Source organism: Haliotis rubra, unplaced genomic scaffold, assembly GCF_003918875.1.
Source record: "Haliotis rubra isolate DU_JTF1 unplaced genomic scaffold, ASM391887v1 Scf4, whole genome shotgun sequence".
Lineage (NCBI taxonomy): Eukaryota > Metazoa > Mollusca > Gastropoda > Lepetellida > Haliotidae > Haliotis > Haliotis rubra.
Genome location: NW_025767079.1, coordinates 5,637,712 through 5,661,760, shown reverse-complemented (window position 1 = coordinate 5,661,760; position 24,049 = coordinate 5,637,712). Strand labels below are relative to the sequence as shown.

General features: G+C 38.5%; 1 protein-coding gene and 1 long non-coding RNA gene across 2 annotated transcripts in view; one reads left to right on the top strand and one right to left on the bottom strand.

Moving 5' to 3' along the window:
- LOC124287143 (ran guanine nucleotide release factor-like) overlaps window positions 1–24,049 on the bottom strand; it is a 40,971-nt gene that overhangs the window by 2,571 nt on the left and 14,351 nt on the right. Inside the window, exons 5-7 of the mRNA XM_046723627.1 lie at window positions 7,232–7,336; window positions 3,828–3,932; window positions 288–440 (exon numbers count right to left, since the gene is read on the bottom strand). Of these exons, the coding sequence (XP_046579583.1) occupies window positions 288–440; window positions 3,828–3,932; window positions 7,232–7,336 (363 nt within the window). The remainder of the gene's footprint in view (window positions 1–287; window positions 441–3,827; window positions 3,933–7,231; window positions 7,337–24,049) is intronic.
- Window positions 20,653–21,607, top strand: LOC124287189. The gene is made up of 3 exons (XR_006901211.1): window positions 20,653–20,901; window positions 21,100–21,282; window positions 21,565–21,607. It is a non-coding gene; the product is annotated as an uncharacterized LOC124287189 (long non-coding RNA).

The window sequence follows — 24,049 nt, the reverse complement described above, 5'->3', positions numbered from 1 at the left end:
CCAGATCCACTGAGAGTCATGCTGCTGAGGGTGGTAGAGTGAGTGAGTGACTGAGTGTAGGTTTACATCACACTCAACAACATTCCAGCTATATGGCAACGGTCTGGAAATAATCGAGTCTGGACCAGCCAGTGATCAACAGCATGAGCATCGATCTACACAGTTAGGATACAATGATATGCGTCAACCAAGTCAGCAAGCCTGACAACCCGATCACGTTAGTCACCAATTACAGGGTAGTAGAGAGGAACCGCATCAAATTCAACTTGTGATATGGGATAACTTACTCAATGCTGACAGGGTCGTTGAAGGTGACGAGGATGTCAGTGGTGTACGTGGGCAGACGGAACAGGCCCATGTGTACGTTGATGAGGTTCTTAGAAGACTCTTTGAACTCCGACACTCTCTGTTGGCCAAGGATGTAGTAAATCTTGTCACATCTGCAACAGAAAGATTCTGTGAATAAGTCCTGATGGACCCATTACGCTTAACCCTTTCAACACTGCAGGCCGCTTAAGTGGCCACAACGTTATGAGTCCCCAGACACCGGAGTCCGATTAAGCGGCCAGGCAGTAGTCACGTCAAAATGAGACATAATTTTAGGAACCTACCTGACTTATGATTCATATATTAAATCTATCACATTTCACAATGTCTGAAAACACTTATTAAATTTCAATTTATCATATATTATCAGCAGAATTAAAATTATAAACTATTTTTCGCAATGTTATTGAAAACAACGATTCTCGGACACATGCTTCGGCAGCGGGTCTACAATAACATTGTGAAAGAGCAAAATAACGATGTTTGAGGAATTCATTAAATAAATTGAATAAACTAATGAATAAAATCAACAACAACATTCATAAAAGTTGTCAAGCGTACATATAAAATTACTATTTCCATCTTTTTGTGCGATCATGTAATGCAAGTCAAGTCACTGACGAGTGACATCTCGGCTCTCGCCGCCTCAATCTTCAGCTTTCGGACCACGATGTTTAATGCGAAAATATATACATGAAGCATTTTTGTCACAGGTCATAACCTAGCGCGATCGTCCAATAAGTTCCATAATTTACATTACAGGTAGCGATTTCTTGCTTAATATGTTCAGAATAGCATTATTTTACCCAAAACTTTTGTCTAAATCTGAAGGTTTTTACGTTTCACGAGGGCCGGTATCCATTGCCGTAATATGATTGGCTGCCTTAGGTCCGTGTCTGATTTTGACCAATCCGACCCTTATAGCAGACTGTATGGCGAAAAAGCGTCATTAGAAACCAATCTTTATCAATAAAATCGCTTCTTACAACTGTGAAAATACTCTTGGCAAGGGTACAGTGATATTGTTGATGTTCAGAGCTTTCGAGCGATGCCCGACATCAAGCGATTAAGCCTCGCATGTTATGCATCTGAAGCTTGAAAGCGGAGGTATTTTCCGTTGTTATGTCATGTTACCGGCGGAAAGCCACAGATATCGGGAAATGGCTGACCATACATATTATTTAAGAAATCTTTTTTATAATAATTTTCTGATGGCGTAAAATGAAAATATAAAAGAAAAGGCACGGGCATGTTATCACATGTCACAAATGGAAAAAATAAGCCATAGTTTTTTGCTTCTTTAAAGTGGTTTATCTGGAGGTTATAAATGTAAGCTTGCATTTTCATTCAAAAATGCATTTATTTAAGTTGTAGTTGTATTATTTGAATAATATTATAAAAATAAACTTCATATTTATCAACAGTAGGATTAGATCTTTTAAATGGTGTATGGGATGTAGTAGCAATAACGTTTTACAAGCTTATAATTTCCTTCATAAACATAGGCTTAATCTATGACCTCAGAGTCTCTGGGAACTCGGTGTCATGGCAGTAAATGCCTCTGGTTGACTGGTGTTGAAAGAGTTAAACACGCTTTAGGATGCCCCTTGTCTGTACTGGAAATGTATGACATTTTCTACAATGGTATTTTAAAGGCCAAAGTCATAAGATATTCAGTGAGTGAGTGAGTTTGGTTTTACGCCGCTTTTAGCAATATTCCAGCAATATCACAGTGGGGGACACCAAAAATGGGCTTCACAAATTGTACCCGTGTGGGGAATCGAACCCCAGTCTTTGGCGTGAAGAGCAAATGCTTCAACCACCAGACTACCCCACCGCCCCATAAGGAATTCAGTGAAAAATAGATTGTGTATGTTAGTTTTGTAACATTCCAGCAATATAAACCAGAATTGGACATCAGATAGTCATTGAGTTTGTTTGTGGTTTAACACCGAACTCAGCAATATTCCAGCTATATGGCAGCGGTCTGAAAATTATTTAATCCCCACCAGACAATCCAGTGATCAATGTCATTTGAGCATTGATCTATGCAATTGGGATACGATGACATGTGTCAACCAAGTGAGTGAGCCTGACCACCCGATCCCCTTAGTCCTTCAGCTCTGTATTAAAGACAAGTCACATGACAATGGCATTGATGGAAAAAACTGTAGAGTCTGTTTACGATTCGCCTGGTTTAGTCAAAACTGCATACTGGACACCTAATGCATTTTAATGATCACTTCAGTTTATGGTTCTGAAATTCTTAGTCAAACAGATTCATTTGCAAGGATTCCTTTATACCACACCATTGCGACATTTGCACATTGAAATTTGAAATGGCGCAAGCCAGATCAATAACTGAGCCTGTCAGGTGCATTTTAATGCTAAATGGTGCACATATAAAAACACTGTGCACCTCTGCTTATTCCTTGGGTAAATTCTTAAGGTTAGTGCTAGTACAAAACAAATGTTTCCAATAAACGTAACACGGAAGTAAACTAAACCAGTTTCGTTTAACCGTTCAAAACTGGATGATTATCGAGTTTAACAATCAGAGAGACATCATTTTTCATTCGGAAATATATCGTTTCTCATTCTGAAGCCACATGAATGCACCTGAATGTTTCACTTCTGTCTGGACAATGCCACCAAACAAGCAAGCAGAGCTTTCATTTCAAAACAGTTCACTAAATTCACGATCCTTAAAATTACCGAAAAGGAAACTGGAGATGGTTGTACTGAGGAAAAGGAAACTGGAGATGGTTGTACTGAGGAAAAGGAAACTGGAGATGGTTGTACTGAGGAAAAGGAAACTGGAGATGGTTGTACTGAGGAATAGAAACCAAACATAAATTCCAATCTAATTGGCTATGATCTTGACGGTAACAAAATGTTTTGCCTTGTGTGCAGATCCATCAGTGCATCAAACACACTGTTTGCTTCAAAATGAACAGTTGAACTTAATTTGCTTGTCATACTTTTGATTTATCCTGTAGTATTTAAATTTTGATACCTCATAAAGTCTCACAAATTTCAGGTAAAGATTCTTTTTCATTAAGTATTTTCACCCTAAAAACTGAACTTATTTTGGAGCAATTAAGGATGAATATTGGGCTTGGAAAGGCTCTCAGATGTCACCATTTCACCTCAAAATTCTTCTGAATTTACTCACACTGTACACATAGTAATGTATTTTTTCTTGGGCTGCTTCTAAAGTATGTTCAGGACAGTGTTTTGTTAGCAGTCCAAACATATATACATCACTAGTCAATAGTGATATTTATCGATAATCAGTGATTATTTATTGAACGATTATGATCTGTATCGATAGCCAGCAATGTGATGCAAGACAGTTTCAAGTTCAAAATGATGGATGGATAATGGCAGGCCAGTGAGTGAAAGTGACCCTCCAATAAACTCTGTAAATTTCAGTCTTAGCGAGCTCACGTTTCGGATTTTCTTTTGCATAATTTGTGCCCTTGAGTCAAACAACTCACTCTGACATTCTGGTCTGTGACTTGTCAACCTGCTCGGTGTGCTGCAGTGTATTGTCCTCGTTGCTGGATGCCCCATTGCTGTCTGCAACATCATCGAAGTGGGTTCTGAAACGAAATAAAAACTATGTTACTCTGGAAATACAAAGAAAAACTGAAATCAAGCCACACAGAAGGATCAGACTGGTGAATAATCATGAAAAGCCCATACACAGATTCTTGGTTACAACAGGTCCCTTTACCCTACGTTATCTATGTGTGGAGTCCCGATTAGAACAGGTCCCCCTGTACCATGAACTTTTTTCCCATGACTTTTTTTCCCTACATTCTTTGAAAACACCTCCCAAAATTGATGAGTTAATAAGTGCATCAGGGGCCCGATCCACAAAGCGGTCGTAACGTTACGACCTGTCGTAACGCTATAGTTTATCATAGGCTTACGAATGTCGTAGCGCTACGAACGCTTTGTGGATCGGGACCCAGAAGGGGACTGTGTTTGGATGGATGGATATTAGCAGCTGATTAGTGGGGGCAATGCCCAACACTTTTTAGGGGGGGTTGGGGGTGGAAAGCAGTGTTTTTCTAACGATTACTGATCATAAGTTGAGAAATTACATCTGAATGAACTTCCTACATTCAACTGAGACTTTGAGATGTTCGGGTGAAGGGATTTAGAATATGAAATGAATGATAACACTCATTCAACATCTGACTGTAAACAATATGGAAATAAAATAAAAATGCGTTGTAACACTGCGTTTACGTCAATGAGATGTTTTCATTACACATGTATTATATATACTATGATCGTTAAAGCCTGCTATCTAGAAACAACAACAAACAGGAAGGTGGGCAAATGACCGACCAGATATATATTTGGGTTGGGTACTGTCCGGGTGGGGAATTGACTTGGTGAGGAAATGACCGGCCAGATATATATTTGGGTGGGGTACTGTCTGGGTGGGAAATTGTCTTGGTGGGGAATTGACTGGCCAGTTATATATTTGGGTGGGGCACTGTCTGGATGGGGAATTGACTTGGTGGGGAAATGATCGACCAGATATATATTTGGATGGGGTACTGTCTGGGTGGGGAATTGACTGGCCAGATATATATTTGGGTGGGGTACTGTCTGGGTGGGGAATTGACTTAGTGGGGAAATGACCGGCCAGATATATATTTGGGTGGGGAATTGACTTGGTGGGGGAAATGACCGGCCAGATATATATTTGGGTGGGGTACTGTCTGGGTGGGGAATTGACTTGGTGGGGAAATGAATGCAGTCAAATCCCGATGAGTGGAATGCATTAGTCTCGAATATTCTGCATAACTTGAAGTACCTGTCATACGTGTCATCATTTGATTTCCGGTTACACGAATTCGTCTCATAAATACACACGATGACTCGAGAAGGAAATTTGGTCCCATGAGTTTCAGACAACAGCAATCTTGTATACCGTATATGACCGTCTATAATTAAACACGCAGCTTTAGGATGCCCCTTGTCTGTACTGGAAATGTATGACATTTTCTACAATGGTATTTTAAAGGCCAAAGTCATAAGATATTCAGTGAGTGAGTGAGTTTGGTTTTACACGCTTTTAGCAATATTCCAGCAATATCACAGTGGGGACACCAAAAATGGGCTTCACAAATTGTACCCGTGTGGGGAATCGAACCCCAGTCTTTGGCGTGAAGAGCAAATGCTTCAACCACCAGACTACCCCACCGCCCCATAAGGAATTCAGTGAAAAATAGATTGTGTATGTTAGTTTTGTAACATTCCAGCAATATAAACCAGAATTGGACATCAGATAGTCATTGAGTTTGTTTGTGGTTTAACACCGAACTCAGCAATATTCCAGCTATATGGCAGCGGTCTGAAAATTATTTAATCCCCACCAGACAATCCAGTGATCAATGTCATTTGAGCATTGATCTATGCAATTGGGATACGATGACATGTGTCAACCAAGTGAGTGAGCCTGACCACCCGATCCCCTTAGTCCTTCAGCTCTGTATTAAAGACAAGTCACATGACAATGGCATTGATGGAAAAAACTGTAGAGTCTGTTTACGATTCGCCTGGTTTAGTCAAAACTGCATACTGGACACCTAATGCATTTTAATGATCACTTCAGTTTATGGTTCTGAAATTCTTAGTCAAACAGATTCATTTGCAAGGATTCCTTTATACCACACCATTGCGACATTTGCACATTGAAATTTGAAATGGCGCAAGCCAGATCAATAACTGCGCCTGTCAGGTGCATTTTAATGCTAAATGGTGCACATATAAAAACACTGTGCACCTCTGCTTATTCCTTGGGTAAATTCTTAAGGTTAGTGCTAGTACAAAACAAATGTTTCCAATAAACGTAACACGGAAGTAAACTAAACCAGTTTCGTTTAACCGTTCAAAACTGGATGATTATCGAGTTTAACAATCAGAGAGACATCATTTTTCATTCGGAAATATATCGTTTCTCATTCTGAAGCCACATGAATGCACCTGAATGTTTCACTTCTGTCTGGACAATGCCACCAAACAAGCAAGCAGAGCTTTCATTTCAAAACAGTTCACTAAATTACGATCCTTAAAGTACCGAAAAGGAAACTGGAGATGGTTGTACTGAGGAAAAGGAAACTGGAGATGGTTGTACTGAGGAAAAGGAAACTGGAGATGGTTGTACTGAGGAAAAGGAAACTGGAGATGGTTGTACTGAGGAATAGAAACCAAACATAAATTCCAATCTAATTGGCTATGATGCGAACGGTAACAAAATGTTTTGCCTTGTGTGCAGATCCATCAGTGCATCAAACACACTGTTTGCTTCAAAATGAACAGTTGAACTTAATTTGCTTGTCATACTTTTGATTTATCCTGTAGTATTTAAATTTTGATACCTCATAAAGTCTCACAAATTTCAGGTAAAGATTCTTTTTCATTAAGTATTTTCACCCTAAAAACTGAACTTATTTTGGAGCAATTAAGGATGAATATTGGGCTTGGAAAGGCTCTCAGATGTCACCATTTCACCTCAAAATTCTTCTGAATTTACTCACACTGTACACATAGTAATGTATTTTTCTTAGGGCTGCTTCACTAGTCAAAGTATGTTCAGGACAGTGTTTTGTTAGCAGTCCAAACATATATGGACCAGACAACATCACTAGTCAATAGTGATATTTATCGATAATCAGTGATTATTTATTGAACGATTATGATCTGTATCGATAGCCAGCAATGTGATGCAAGACAGTTTCAAGTTCAAAATGATGGATGGATAATGGCAGGCCAGTGAGTGAAAGTGACCCTCCAATAAACTCTGTAAATTTCAGTCTTAGCGAGCTCACGTTTCGGATTTTCTTTTGCATAATTTGTGCCCTTGAGTCAAACAACTCACTCTGACATTCTGGTCTGTGACTTGTCAACCTGCTCGGTGTGCTGCAGTGTATTGTCCTCGTTGCTGGATGCCCCATTGCTGTCTGCAACATCATCGAAGTGGGTTCTGAAACGAAATAAAAACTATGTTACTCTGGAAATACAAAGAAAAACTGAAATCAAGCCACACAGAAGGATCAGACTGGTGAATAATCATGAAAAGCCCATACACAGATTCTTGGTTACAACAGGTCCCTTTACCCTACGTTATCTATGTGTGGAGTCCCGATTAGAACAGGTCCCCCTGTACCATGAACTTTTTTCCCATGACTTTTTTTCCCTACATTCTTTGAAAACACCTCCCAAAATTGATGAGTTAATAAGTGCATCAGGGGCCCGATCCACAAAGCGGTCGTAACGTTACGACCTGTCGTAGCGCTATAGTTTATCATAGGAAACTACGAATGTACGTCGTAAGCGCTACTGAGCGCTTTGTGGATCGGGACCCAGAAGGGACTGTGTTTGGATGGATGGATATTAGCAGCTGATTAGTGGGGCAATGCCCAACACTTTTAGGGGTGGGGGTGGAAAGCAGTGTTTTTCTAACGATTACTGATCATAAGTTGAGAAATTACATCTGAATGAACTTCCTACATTCAACTGAGACTTTGAGATGTTCGGGTGAAGGGATTTAGAATATGAAATGAATGATAACACTCATTCAACATCTGACTGTAAACAATATGGAAATAAAATAAAAATGCGTTGTAACACTGCGTTTACGTCAATGAGATGTTTTCATTACACATGTATTATATATACTATGATCGTTTAAGCCTGCTATTACACAAAAGCCTGCTATCTAGAAACAACAACAAACAGGAAGGTGGGCAAATGACCGACCAGATATATATTTGGGTTGGGTACTGTCCAGGTGGGGAATTGACTTGGTGAGGAAATATTTGGGCCAGATATATATTTGGGTGGGGTACTGTCTGGGTGGGAAATTGTCTTGGTGGGGAATTGACTGGCCAGTTATATATTTGGGTGGGGCACTGTCTGGATGGGGAATTGACTTGGTGGGGAAATGATCGACCAGATATATATTTGGATGGGGTACTGTCTGGGTGGGGAATTGACTGGCCAGATATATATTTGGGTGGGGTACTGTCTGGGTGGGGAATTGACTTAGTGGGGAAATGACCGGCCAGATATATATTTGGGTGGGGAATTGACTTGGTGGGGGAAATGACCGGCCAGATATATATTTGGGTGGGGTACTGTCTGGGTGGGGAATTGACTTGGTGGGGAAATGAATGCAGTCAAATCCCGATGAGTGGAATGCATTAGTCTCGAATATTCTGCATAACTTGAAGTACCTGTCATACGTGTCATCATTTGATTTCCGGTTACACGAATTCGTCTCATAAATACACACGATGACTCGAGAAGGAAATTTGGTCCCATGAGTTTCAGACAACAGCAATCTTGTATACCGTATATGACCGTCTATAAGCAGAAATTTGAGGACCAAAAAAAGGAGTCTGTAGAAGGGGGTTGTCTTATCCATGGGTTACGCTTTCGTCAAACTTTTTTCCAGGGGTAAGAAAACTACATCGTATCACTTCGCATGAACAAACAACAGAAGACGACTTTGTCAGTAGAGACGTCAAATTTGCAGTTAAACATCACTAGATTATTTACCTTTTAAGTTCTAAGTTGTTTTTGCTGGGCATTGTATTATTTGCAGGGATTAAGATTACCGTGTGTATCTCAGCCGGAAATAGCAATCAGCTGTGCACGTTTCCCAGCGATCAAGTTCAAACATGTACAATAATATAACGGGACGAATTCTGATGCAGTCATCAGTAAAATATAATACAGAATACTATTATTTAACCCAAAGAAATATATCCTAGCATTGAGTAATTTTAATTACAGTTTTTGCTCTATAAATTAATTAAGATTAAGATTACCGTGTGTATTTGAGCCGGAAATAGCAATCAGCAGCGAACAAGTTCAAATATGCACAATAATATAACGGGACGAATTCTGACGCAGTCGTCAGTAAAATATAATACAGAGTACTATTATTTAACCCACAGAAATATAACCTAGCATTGTGTAACTTTAATTACAGCTTTTATGTAAACTATATAACTAAGGTTATACGGACCCTCATGAACGTGGTAAGCAGAAGTTGTACGCACATGGAATGGGGTAAAATACGGAAGCCATTTAAATTCACACATTTTTACCGATGTTACTGTAAACTAGCAGTGTAAGGAAAACGAGGCGGTAATCATGAATGATTGTTGAATGGGGTAAAATAAGCAAGCCAGTTTGTTGCTACAATAAATATGTAATTTTCTGACTAAAATTGATATTTTATACTTATCCTGACTCATGCTTATTGCCTTTTTCTCCCTTTCCTTCCGAATGCTAGTGGAACACTTGAATCCCGTTTTCAAGCTCCCTTCAAAAAAGCGGACGTAAAATCACTTACCAGGAGTCCCCTTCCTTGCCAGGTTTTGGCGGGAACGGCGCCACCCGTCTGCCATGCTCTTCACTCTTTCCGTATTATAACCTGACACACTGGTTTACTGGGAAATCCAGAGTGCCTTGAGGGGAGGTTGGGAGGGCTTACCTCATGAGTCAGGATAAGTATAAAATATCAATTTTAGTCAGAAAATTACATATTTTTCCTTATCCTGACTCATGCTTATTGCTTGTAGAATCCGACAGTATAGGTGGTGGGTCAAGCCACCTCTGGATTCCTTAGTGATGAATTTACGTCCTATATACCCCCATGGGAACTTTAAATGGCACTGCTGCTGTTGATCCATATGTCGAAATAATTTGGTAATTCGGGGGGACCACAACATATCAAACTCTTCTGTAACCGTACATGTGGATTTAAATAACTCCAACTCTTGATGGTCGTATCAAGTGGAGTAGTGACCCTATCCATGTACAAGTAATTCCTTACTAGTACAGGGTCCAATATTCATGCTAGTCTGTTCTAGACGTGTACATGGACTATAAGCTCTATTCCTTGGAGTACAAGCTTTGCATGACATGCGGTAAAAGGGCGAGATACATCTCAGCGCCTTTGAGGGACCGTCAGCTGTTGAGCTACAACCAGAGGTCCAAACTGGTGGATACCGGAGACGTCCTCGGTAGCGAAGTCTCTGAGGAAGTGGTTAACAAATACTGTCTCCGATTTCCAAAAACACCCTTCCATGATAGTGGATATTGAGCAGTTTCCATGTAGAGCGAGTGTAGATGCCAGTGCTCTAACTCCGTGCGGATTGGAGGCTCGAGGAGGCTCAAGTCCTGCTGCCTTGTAGGCTCGTAGTTTGATTGCTCTCATCCAACCAAACTGATATCGTAGTACGTGAGATCTCTGTGGGTGTCTCCGACGATATGGGGATGAAAAGGCGTTTGAATTTTCGTCTCCTGGTTTTAGACTTCTGTAGATATATTTTCAGTGCTCTGACTGGACATAGGGATAAATCTTGTATATCCTGTGAACCAAGGATTGTAGATAATGCTGGGATGTGGAATTGTCTGTCCGGTTGACCTGGCAGTTGATTCTTAGCTATGAAATCCCACCTCAATCCTAGATGAACCGTGTTGTGACGTGTGTCAAAACGTATCTGTTCAAAGTCCAGCGCATGTATTTCTGACATATGTGCCGCTGTTGCCAAGGCGATCAGAAATAGCGTTTTCTGTGCAAGAAATTCGCAAGAAGTTCTTTCTAGTGGTTCGTACACATCACTGGTGAGATGTCGTAATACCACGTTGAGATCCCAAGCCGGGGCTTTAAATTTCATTTGTTGGTCTTCCAGTTAAAAAGAGCGTAGCAAGGCCAGTAACTCTGGCACCTTCGTCAGTTTCACACCTGTCTTCATAGTGATAACTGAGCTGAGAGCCGCTAGGTATGTAGATAATGTCGAACCTTTTAATTTCCTCATTTGTCTGAGATGACAAAGATATTCCGCCACTTGAGGATGTGTTGCTTTCACTGCAGTGAAACCTTTCCTCAATGCATATTTCTCAAAGCTTTGCCACTTGCCAGAGTAGATCTGCGTAAAGCTAGTGCAACTGCTTTTGCTGCTCTGGCGGAGTATCTTCTTTTCGACAAGCAATCCGTGATACGTTCCATACGTGTAGGTGGAACAATCTGGGATACTTGTGAACTTGCTTGGTGTGAGGATGAATTAGTAGGTTCGACCAAACTAGAAGTTGTATTGTTGGTTTTCCGATTTCTTGTAAAAGAACGGGAAGCCACGTTATTGCTGGCCAGTAAGGAGCGACCAAAATCAGTTGTAGTTTGTCTGCCTGATTTTCTGTAATACCTGTGGTATTAACGCTGGCGGAGGGAACGCGTACGCGTTTAGCCATTCCGATGGGATGCTTAGAGCATCTGTCGCCCATGCTTGCGGATCGGGAATTGGAGAGACGAAGCGTTGCCAGTTGATTGTTGAATCTCGTGGCGAATAGGTCTACGAGTGGAGATCCTATCGTCTGTATGATGCATCTGAGCGGCTTGTGGATGTAACATCCATTCTGTTGGGGATGGTTGATGTGGTCGAGATAGCGCATCTGCTATTACATTCCTGGTTCCCGGAATGTGACATGCTTTCACATAAATGTTGAGATTGTCTATAATGTTGAATAGTTGAAAGCTGAGGTCTAGAAGATTGCAAGATCTTGTTGATCCTTGTTTGTTTATGTAGAACGCCACTGTTGAGTTGTCCGTATGGATCATCAATTTTGCATTCCTTAGTACTTTGGACCAATGTAGTAGGGCATTTACTACTGCTTTCATCTCAAGCATGTTGATATGCAGATTCATTTCTTGTTTCGACCATTTCCCGGCAACCACTTCGTTGTCGAGGTGTGCTCCCCAACCGTGCAGTGATGCGTCTGTGTAGAGGTGGACGCTGCACTCCGGCTCTATTAAGTAGTTTCCGTCGCAAACATTCGACTTCTGAGTCCACCATAGTAGGTATGGTTTTAGCCTGTCTGGTATTTCGAACGGGATCCAGACTGTAAGTGGGCGTTCACCAATCTCTGTAGTGAACACAGTTGTAGTCTCCCTCTGTGCGTCATGTCTTGAGCTGACGTGAGGAGACCTAATAGGCTCTGCCATTCTCGTAGTGGTAACGGAGAGAGTAGTGCTTGAGATACCATGACTTGTATCTAGACCCAACGATCCTCTGAGACGACCTTGTCATTCTGTGGTGAGATGAAACATCTTCCAGAAACTGCTCATGTTCTATGTTGTAAGTAAGTAGACAGTGGAACCCTTGCCATGTCCGTAGAGGAAGCGAAGCAACGTCCGGATCTGGGGCTGCCATCGTTGTGAAGACTATATATAGTAGACAGGCTGCCGCGAGCAAATTTCGTCAAACGAATGTTGTTGCAATTCACCGGAAAAACAGTCTTCAATCTGCTGACAGGGAAGGTCTCTAAATCCCGTAAGACAGTCAAATCACGCTGTATCCTGCTAACTGGACTGTAAATGAAGTCCTCCTCCCACGTTGAAATGTTGTTCACAATCTGTAGACAACTTCCTGACATGTGAGCGATGTCCGACTTCTGCGCAGGGCGTTGTCTCTCATGGACCAATCAAAATGCAGTATTTTGATTCCTTTCAGATTCCCGCGATGTGACGTCACCGGTGTTGCCGGAAAAAGATCCTTGTAGAACCTTGTGCTGTCGTTGATTTCTTCATCAACACTCGGCCTTGTCCGTAACCTCCCGAAGTTACACGAGTGACCACGTGTATAGAGGGCTGAATGGTAAACGCGCAAAAGATTTCGCCGCATAATACCGATGTAGGTAGATTGACTCCCTGGCTGCTGTGACTGTTCCTTCGTTCCTGAAGATAATGCAGTCGTCATCTTATACAGATGATCAGCTGAAATTCCATACTTGCTTAACGCTGTTACTTGTAGACTGTATTCATCGGTATCAATGAAGCGTCGTAAAATACCCCCTTTGTGTTGAATACACAAAGGTGTTTGTAGAGTTGATACTTGCAACTTCATTGTAAGATTTACAACGGGAGTCGTTGATGATCTTTCAGTTCACATCAATCTCTGGAGCCTTCATGAAGGGTTGTGTGTGAAGTAGTGGGAAATCCCTGGCTTGGACGTCAGGGATATGTTGACTGTGGAACTTCATAGCCTTACCAAGGCTGCGCTGAAATTCTCCGGTAGTATCTATCAAGTCATTAGCTCTGAACCGCGATGACTTGACTGCCTGAAGATCTGCCCGTAGGTGAATGATATGTATCTGGACATGAGTCCCTCCTGGATTCTTAAGAAACATCTTTAACACCCTGGCTGCCATTTGGACATATATGTCCCTACACAAAACGCAGTTGGTGTGCCAGAGGGACATATATGTCCTTTTGTAACAACATGGTAAAAGAAGTTAAATTATTAGAAATAAACACAACCCCAAGTCCAAAACAATGCAACATTTAAAAGTATAGTAAATTTCCAACAATTGTGCGTAATTTTTATAACTGTACCATACATACAAATTGTATATGGAGGTAGTCAAAATCACCTTGTCTCACTAACGATCAAACTTGACGCCATTGGAATATTTTAAGATTTGGAGCACACTCCACTATCTGATTGGAAAAAAACATTGTAATTCACAGTTACAGATCTGACAGAAATTATTGCTTAAAAGTTGGAAAAGGATCAAATGTCTACAGTTCTATATAAGAATAAGCTTCTGGAACCAACAAATACCTTGTATATCGATGGTGTAATGTGCGTAATGTTTCTCCTCAATGTTTTCATGCTATGCATCGCTTTTCACTTCAGCTACCAACGTATATTTGAAATCATGCAGACAGTAATACATACCCATTGACATCTGTTAAGAACTTTACTTGTGGAACACTGCCACTTTTCATAATGGTGTGTATACTCAGATATTCCATTATGTCCCCTCATACCTCATATTTAGGAAAAATACAGAAAGGGTATTGCGAAACTCATTCGCCGGAAGTTGACACAAAATGGCTTACCCGAAGTTGAAGGTCGCTGACAGTACTTTCCACGAGAAGAAATAGCGGCACCTACGGTTCTCAGATGACAAAGAAATGCAGGCAAGATAGCCTGTGATATCTCCTAGTGGGGACTGTGTTGTTTATTTCTTCGAACGACCGCGTGTTAGTAATTGTTTTAGAATATTATAGATGTTTAACTTTCTGAATAGACGTTGAAAAGTACACATTGGTAACAACACCAAAAGCTTATATTTAATAATGCACTAATCGCTGTTTTGATTATCCTGAATTAATAGGTTATTTCTTATTTCAACACGAACTTTGTGTAAGTGTGATTTACCACGGAATGAATACGTTTTTGTTTTGTAATGATATACATCATAAGTTGTAGCACGGTTGCTCATTAAGCTGACTATCATAAAGCTTGTCATCTAATTGTTGTTGTTTCTGTTTCAGTGCGTAAAAATACACTCATACTGGCTGTATGCATTTGTTGGATACCCTGTTATTATTTAGATTCCTATTTCTTATTTTGAAGAATATGTGTGTATCTGTTTCTATTGACACTTTCTAAATTTCCACCGCGCAGACCGCTTCCATAATATTGGCGAGGTGGGCGGTTAATTCGCGATTGTTCGTCTGGAACAAAATACCGTGACACGCGACCTTTGACATGCCAGCGTCACAGAGGTTACCGCTGCCCGAGTCAAAACAATAAAGTTCTACGTTTCAATCGCTAACGTTGATCGTGTAGATGAATGAAATGTGATTAAAGATACTAATGCGCTACAATAGTTCATCCTTGTTTTGTTTGAGAAATCAGCACAAGGGATGCTCACGGAAATATATAAAAAGGTTGCCTCCCGCCAAGAGTATGAATATTCATGAGTGTAAATATAGCCCCATGTGACAGGCGACAACATATCATCGTTGGAACATGGACGGCAGTGGGAGTGGGTGATGATTACGATTTGGGGAGTCGGACTTTGAGTCGGACATATCCGTCGATTCTCTCGATTCGACTCAGAGTCTGACTCCCAATCAGGAGAAATGAGCGGTAAGTAAAATTATCTGTCATTTTCAAGTCAAATAGACTAAACTGAGTATATCGTGTATGGCTATTGTCAGTGACAATGTACATGGCGGAATATATGAATTATGACTGATTTGCAAGTTTAGTAATTTTAACATATTGGTGCAATTTTGACTTTTCAAATGTTAGACATTTACCATGCAATTATTGATACCAAGAGAAACAATACATTCCTATATGAGTTTTATTTGAAATAAATAAATCCTCATTTGACTGTGAAGTACAAATATTATGCAAATTGAAAATTTCAACATGTCCATATGTGGGCAACACTTATTTTTAATAAATCGTAGGAATTGTAGCACTATTCACACAGTAAAAAAAAGAGAATGTGTATTCTGAAATAGTGTCAACATAAGTACTCAATGTAATAAAAATAACATGTGAATTTTTCATATCAATATTGTCTTTGAATGTAATCATGTACTTTTGACATAGAAGAAAATATGTTTTATGTCAGTGAGTACAATTATACAAAAGGCCTTCTTAATTATTAGTACAAGCATTTTGTGACACAGAGAACATACAGCATATTATTATTGACACATATTACAAAATTGAGAAAAGTCCAGTTTTGATAAATTTGGCAACTAGAGTTTAGTGGTGAATAATAATATGGTGCTTGGTCTCATATGTTTGGTAGGTACATGTATATAAATTATTGTATTTGATAATATTCACAAGTAGATGTGATCTGGCAAATAGATGTGGATGTGTTGATGCAATATGTCTGAATTTAAAAATCATAATTAATTACTTGAATTGATGAAACTATAGTTAATACCTAATGTTGTTTTTTTATCTGGGCACATACCATTATTAACAAGGGTTAAGCTTCATTAAGCCTTATGCAACCAACCATAAAATGTGTTGTTTTAAGAGGTCTGTCTGTTGGGAGGTCTTTATTATGGGAAGATACCTGTACAATTAATGTGTACTAATTAACTCATCTCTGAATATACTAGCCTCATATAAATATTTACCTAACTACTCTAACATTGTTAATACAAAAGTTACTGATGGACATTTGTAATTATATTGTTAAATAATAAAAACAGTATCTATATCTATATGATGGACAATATAACATGAAATGCAATTCATCTTAAATATCATCTTTTCAATTAACAAAAGTTATGTTTTGGTATTTGCCATTTTCTACTCTTGAAGTTATGGGAGCACATTCACAATTTTGATACATACTTCCTACACAGAGATATGGAATAGCTTTATGTACATAATATATGAAGCGAACATTGCTTGATATTCAAAAACCTATGTTTACACTGTTTACTGTGCAATATAATGCCTTGAGTTACTTCACAGAGTAAACAGATCAAGTAGGGTTAGCAGGATTAATTACTCCACTCTGCCTAGTAATTTATGTTATTGTAGGGCACAACCAATAAAGTATAATGAACCAAACATAATTTTTTTTATCGTTTCATTAATCATTTAAAATGAATACTTAGAAAATGAAAGTGTTATAAATTTGGGTATAAACTCAGGGCTCCCACAGGTCAGGGAAAAGTCAGGAAATCTGGCATTTCTCTGAAAGTCAGGAAAATTCAGGAATTTTGATATTTCTATGAAGCAGAATTGGTTCGATTTCTGAATTAAACAGTATGAAACATATTTTCTGGGTTAATATAAAAAATTCTTGAAACTGACATAAATTTGACAAGAGCCTTCTTAGCATGTGATTTCAGATGTAATGGGGATATAGTCAACGTCTTGTCTGTCTGTCCGTCCCAGACGTAATCATATTGTTTCGAGCATAACTCGAAAGCGGTTCAATATTTTCAACAAAACTTTGCAGATATATCAAACAGAAAATAAAAAGTGGTGCCTTTGAATATTTACAGATTGTTGTCATTTTATTTTTCTTGGTTGCCATGGAAACGTTTTAGACTTTGTCTAAAAAATGAAGTTCAACTTTAAGTAACTGTCAGATGATTTGCTGTTTCATATTTGTAGGGGCGAGGGGGATTTGTCATCTTTTGATGACTCTTGTTTAGCATGGAAAACACTAGTCCGAGATAGGCATAGTGATTAACAATAGATAATTGTTTGCCATTCAAAACATTTTTCTTTATAGGTCCACCTTGTCTAAAGATAACTATGTTAACTGATAATTTTCCATTCATTTGTATACTTTTCCAAAATATTATAAATAGTATGATGGCTATGGTGGTTTCTTGCAAATTGTGAAAGCCCATTTTGGTCAAAAAATACCCATATAAGTTTCTTTGTTAAAGTACAGTCTAGGTTTACAGGGTTAAAAATACCCCATATATTAGTGTGCCATGGCACAGTAAATATTGAAATGGCACGGCTGAAAAATGCTCTTGGTGCCCTTTTGACCGCCCTAATGTTTTAGAGACATAACTCACATTTAGTCATTTAATCCCCAAACAATTATTTTTCCAAACTGAATAATACCATACATATTTGAATGCCAATAAACCCATATCTTTATTTAACAATAAATTTCAAATGATCATCATCATTGTCATGTATTCTAAAACATGTGGGCATACTTGATTTCTGAAAGGCACACCTAAAATATTTGTCTGGTGCCATAAAGGCACACTTAAAAAAGCGTATTTCTATCCCTGGTTTATAATGTGCCCTATGTTCAGACATTTGCTGTTTATTCACAAAGTTGAAAGTGGTTGAATGGTGTTCATACTCTAGTTGTCATGGTTGTACTGAATGTAAAGTGACATCTTGCATGTTTATTCTTTCCAAATACGCCTTTGATAATTACAACATTTTGTGATAATGAAGAAATGTGTTCCTGACTTTGAATGAAAAAATTCAATTAAATCATTTGTTTCACATTTATGCTCTTTGTCAAATGCCCTTGATATAAAATACAAAGTTTTCAGATGATATATTACTGACATCAAGTGAGAATATATATTTCATGGTCACAGTCAAATGTATCTAATAGTATTATCTTACATTATGGCAGGAGAGTCAAGGAAAAATTAATTCATCCTAAATATCAATGTTTTGGTTAATGTAATAAATTAACAAATACTATGTGTATTTATGATATGTGTGAAGGAAATATCTTAACACGCAAACACGGTGGTTAGGACTGACTGAAAGGGAGGGAGGAGGCCAGTTTTTACACTTACATGGTCAGGAAAATCTATACTTGTCAGGGTAAAGTCAGGAATTTTTACCTGCCATGCCTGTGGGAACCCTGAAACTACCTAAAACAGAATAGCTGTAGGCCACAGCCCAGAGGGGTTTAATAACTATGTGGTCATACCCTTCTTTATTTTTTGTAAATATTTAAGACAATATACTTCTGGTGAATTCAGACTCTTTGCTGAGCTAATTCTCCACTATGACCATCACAACATCATATTAGAAAATCATTAGAAACCACACTGGTGCAATACAGTAGCATCATTATACATCTTTCAGATAATCTGCCAATATAATTTGTATATCTAAGGGAGGTAATACAGTACACAAAGAATTGCATTATCTCCCTCTAACAATATGAAAATCCATCATCCAACACTTGTTGAGCTTTAATTCTCACTGTATGAAGCACTGAGAAATAAATGCTGCAGTATTCAGTACAGTCAAATTATTTTTCAACGAGGAATGACTAGGAGAGTAAAGAATGATAATATTTTTCCCAATGATATTAGGATATCTAATCTGAAAAATCAAAATGGTGTCACATTATATATAGGGTGTATTACCTGCCCCATTAAGAAAATATTGTGAACAATCTGGGAAATGCTTTATATGAGCATGTGTCATAAGCCCATTAATATATTTTCCTGTGTTACTTGCATGAAAACACTCTCTAAATGAAAATAAATCTTTCCTTTAATATTTAATTGAGAACACTGGTACATATTACATTTTTGGTACCCCACTGATGCAAAAATTATCACAACTTTCAGATGAAGAACTTCAAGAAGATGAAGAAGAAAGAGGGGCCCAACCAATGGTTCGTGGCCCCTGGCTGCCTGTGCTGGACACTGACAGCTTTGACCTCGGCAATGACATTGACTTTGCCGGGGACTGCGGCCCTGTCAACCCTCCAGGTAGTCATGTCAACAGTACATTAAACAAATAAATGACATACTAACATACATGATTTATCATAAAATGAATGTATTCATTAATGAACATAGGCAATACAATTCATAAGAAATAACTTAATTGTTATATCCTTCAATTTGGTATGTGGCAAAGTTACACATGTTCAGGTATAAATGTGGATATCAATTGAATACTATTGACATTATGCTGGTATCTATCAAAGATATAGGTATGTATGAATGTTTATGAAAGATTTTGATTGTAGACAAAATGCTGAAGATATGATCAATAATGGTTTGTAATAATGATAAAGGTTTAGATACAAATAATGATATAATTTTCAGGTGAAGATGCCCTCCTATCAAATATTTTGATCAACAACTGGGAGGAGGGGATGGAGGTGTTGATTTGTTCGACCTGCTGGTCAGGGGAGACAAACAGGTATGCAGAGCAGTACCTGCAGGGCCACACTCTATCAGCCAAGAGAGCAGGGCTCGGGCTTGGAGACCCGTTGACCGGGGGGAAGAAATGCGGGCATTTCTTGGACTCTTGTTGGGCATGATTGTCGTCAGGAAGCCAACCATTTCATCCTACTGGAATGAGGGGACAAGAACTGGCTGGCATCAACACCTTCCTTCGCCGGCAACCATGTCGAGGAACCGCTTCCAAATCATCATGCGGTTCCTCCACTGCAATGACAATTCTGCTGCAGTGCCCCGAGGGCAGCCAGGTCATGACCCCCTCCACAAGATCAGGCCGGTCCTTGATCTTGTGAATGGATCCTTCATAAACACTCACCGGTAAGCTATTTTAAATTTTCCAGTTTAAATTTAACAATTTTTAGGATGAAATGTATGACATGGTGTCTAGACATAGTCAATATATCCATGAAAGCCCATCTAAGTAAATGACTACCGGTAAATGAAATTTAATGATGACATGAACCTTATATTGCATAAATATTGAAATGTTTGCATCAAGATCTTTCACATTATTCAGGCTGGCCCAGAGTGTTTGAGTGGATGAAAGGATGGTTGGCTTTAAGGGATGACATCATCTTGTTCAATACATGCCCAACAAGAAAGCACACAGATGGGGAGTGAAGTTGTGGATCCTTGAGGCGTGGTACTGGATACACCCATCAAGTCGGATCCACAAGGGCAGGAACCTTGGAGGACCACCACCCAGGGCAGGCCTTGGGCACAGTGTGGTCATGGACTTGATGGAATCGCATCTCGACAAGGGACACCACATCATCTGTGACAACTTCTTCAGCAGTCCGTCTCTCTGCCATGATCTCTTCGACAGGGAGACGTTCTGCACAGGAGTTGTCGCCGTCCGGAGGAAGGGAATGCCGAGCTCCTTTGTTGGGAAAAGACCACCCAGGGGCTCGACAATTGTGAGAAGACAGGGTCCACTGCTGGCAGTGCTCTTTTTCAGACAGGAGGGTCTTCACAATTTTATCTACCATGGGTAGTCCAAGGTATATAGTATTTTAAACTTTTCAATATCCTGTTTGGCAGTTTAGTCAGTATGATTTCTATTACTTGTGGTTATCTTTCAAGCACATAATATCATGATACAGTTTTATGAGTGTGAAATACCTCAATTTTATTGTGAAGATGTTTTGAATTTACTGACATGATTCTTGAATTCTTAACATGTAATGTTTTCTTTACAGAATGGAAGATGGGCTTAACTCACGGGGCCGGTCTGTCACTCTCCCCTCAGTCGTAAGACTATACAACACCTTGATGGGGGGAGTTGACCTTGGGGATCAACTCATTGCTGTATATGATCCCTCAAGTCCGCTCCATGAAGCTGTGGAAGAAAATTTTAATCAACTTTCTTCTCACAGCTTCAGGTAAGAAAATTTTTCCCATAGAACTCATAATCATCACTCATTGGTATTATACTGTAGTGTCTGCTTATCATCAATAAGGTAAAGTAATGGATCTGTTCATATAATTATTGCTATTGCTCTCAAAGTGTACTTGCTGATGACACAATTTAAAAAAAATAGAGTTATTGAATATTAATTGGTACCACTTCCGATATATTTTGATAATAGTGATTCATCAAGAATGAGCTTTTCCAGTGATTATTCACTATAATTCTTCAATGTTTCTTATCTTTTACGTTACAGTTAATGCCTATCAGACCTTCATGAACACCCATGGTAGGGCTGACCCCCGTCTGGACTTCCACATGTCCCTTCTCCACTCACTTTCGTCGGGAACACTCATGTGACTAGGAGGACTGGCAGACCAAGGACCCAGCCTCCTTCCCGACGACTGACCGGACGCCACTTCATCGAAGTGCTGCCTGGAAGGAAGAGGAAACAGTGTGTCCTCTGTAGAAAGCGACAGAGGACCACAGATGGCTCTGCAGGGAAGGTCAGGACTTGGTGTCCTGACTGCACTGTAGGCCTCTGTGCCCGCTGTTTCAGCCAGTATCACCACACAGCTCACATTGAAGAGTGAACGGCTGTATGTACTGGCATATCATCCCTTCAGGCAGTTTCCCCATCTGTGTGCTTAAGTCCACTGTACATAAATTTTGTGAGAGCATTACTTACGCCGTATTTGCAATATTACAGCAAAATCACGGCCGAATTATTGTACAAATTTATTGTCTGTAAATATCCTTCATATTATTTGATTGCGGTGTATGACTTACGCCATATTTGCAATATTAGAGCAAAATCATGGCGAATTATTGTATATAAATATATATCGATTGTAAATATTCTTGATGTGATTTGAGTGTGAGAGTATGACTTACGCCGTAATTGCAATACTAAAGCAAAGTCGCGAATTATTGTATATAAATATATTGATTGTAAATATTCTTGATGTGATTTGAGTGTGAGAGTATGACTTACGCCGTAATTGCAATACTAAAAAGCAAAGTCGGGCGAATTATTGTATATAAATTTATTGATTGTAAATATTCTTGATGTGATTTGAGTGTGAGAGTATGACTTACGCTGTAATTGCAATACTAAAGCAAAGTCATGGCAAATTTTTGTATATACATTTTTCTGTAAATATCGCCAATATTATTTGATTGTGAGAGTACGACTTACGCCGTAATTGCAATATTAAGGCAAAATCACGGTAATTATTGTATACAAATGTAGTGCCTGTAAATATCCTTAATATTATCTGATTGTGAGAATATGACTTACGCCGTATTTTGCGATATTGAAGCAAAATCACGCGGTAATTATTGTATAATATCTATTTATACCAAATGTCTTTCATGTAAATAAATATGTATATAATGAGAGATTTCTTTTCATTGTCTTATACATCTGATTAGAACTAAAGTTACAAGTTGTGAGAACTTTACTTTTGAATGAACCAGAAAACACATGCCAATCTCAACTGTTACTAAAACATACTTTTAACCCTGAAGGTCCGGGATAGAATGAGCAGGGTTAGAAATCTCTTTGAAAAGTCTACTAGCCATGAGGACTAGTGACTCTCACCAAACTACTAGTCCTCACACAATTTTGGTAGTCCTCAAATTTCAATCTTTTATAAACCAAATAATTAATTTGACTTAGTCAAGCAGTATTGGCAGAGGTGTGGTATCATAACAAACAAACACACAATATGTTTTGGCATAGTTTAATTCAGTCATGACAGATGGATATGATCATATTATTCAAATAACACAACTACAACGTAAATAAGTTCATATTTAATGAAAATGCAAGCTTACACATTTATATTGTCCAGATAAATCTCGAAGGGAGCAAACAATGCAGCGATTTTTTCCATTTGTAACATGTCATAATTATCCCCTTACGTTTTTCTTTTCTATTTTTCATGTTTACTCAATCGGAAAACTATTATAAAGATATTTCTCAAATAATATGTATGGTCGTCTATTTCTATTATTGGAAAATACTTATTGTAATGGATACTTTGTGACAATACATGTAACTTATATTTTTTTTTTAAAATATACTTTGAAAATTGTACTTTACACACAATTTTTTTTTACTTACATTTGAATAACAACCTCATGCAAAGTTTCAAATTACTCAAAAAACCAGGAGTCTGGAACACCCTCAATTACTAATTCCTTGTTCAGTAATGAAATGTTTTTATCTGTAATTTAACAAGTAATATAACTACCCTAATTACATTTCATGTTTGAAACATATACTCATATGAAGTAAAAGAAGTCAATGATAACAATATATTCCAATTTATCTGATTATTCATGTTTGTATTATGGTTCAAAAGTGCACAAGAATATAACAATTTATATACAGGAATAGGAATAAATACAGTTAAGGTGGTCACAGATAATCATAACAAAACCATAACCTGATTTAACTGACACTAATGTTGAAACATTCACTGGATGCTTGGAAGGAGATTGTGATGTTTCAATATACAATAAATATTAACAAGTGTAAATGAAAGTACTGTATTACCTTTATTTTGTATTAATATAGGTGATGACAGGTTTATTTATATATAGTGGATTAATACAATTTCTTAAAATATTTTCACAGAATTTTAGTCTTCTTTCATGGAGTGTCTAAGATATGAGCACTTGTAACCTTTGATACCAATTTCTTGTTATGACTGAAATGTTTTTTATTGCCTTAT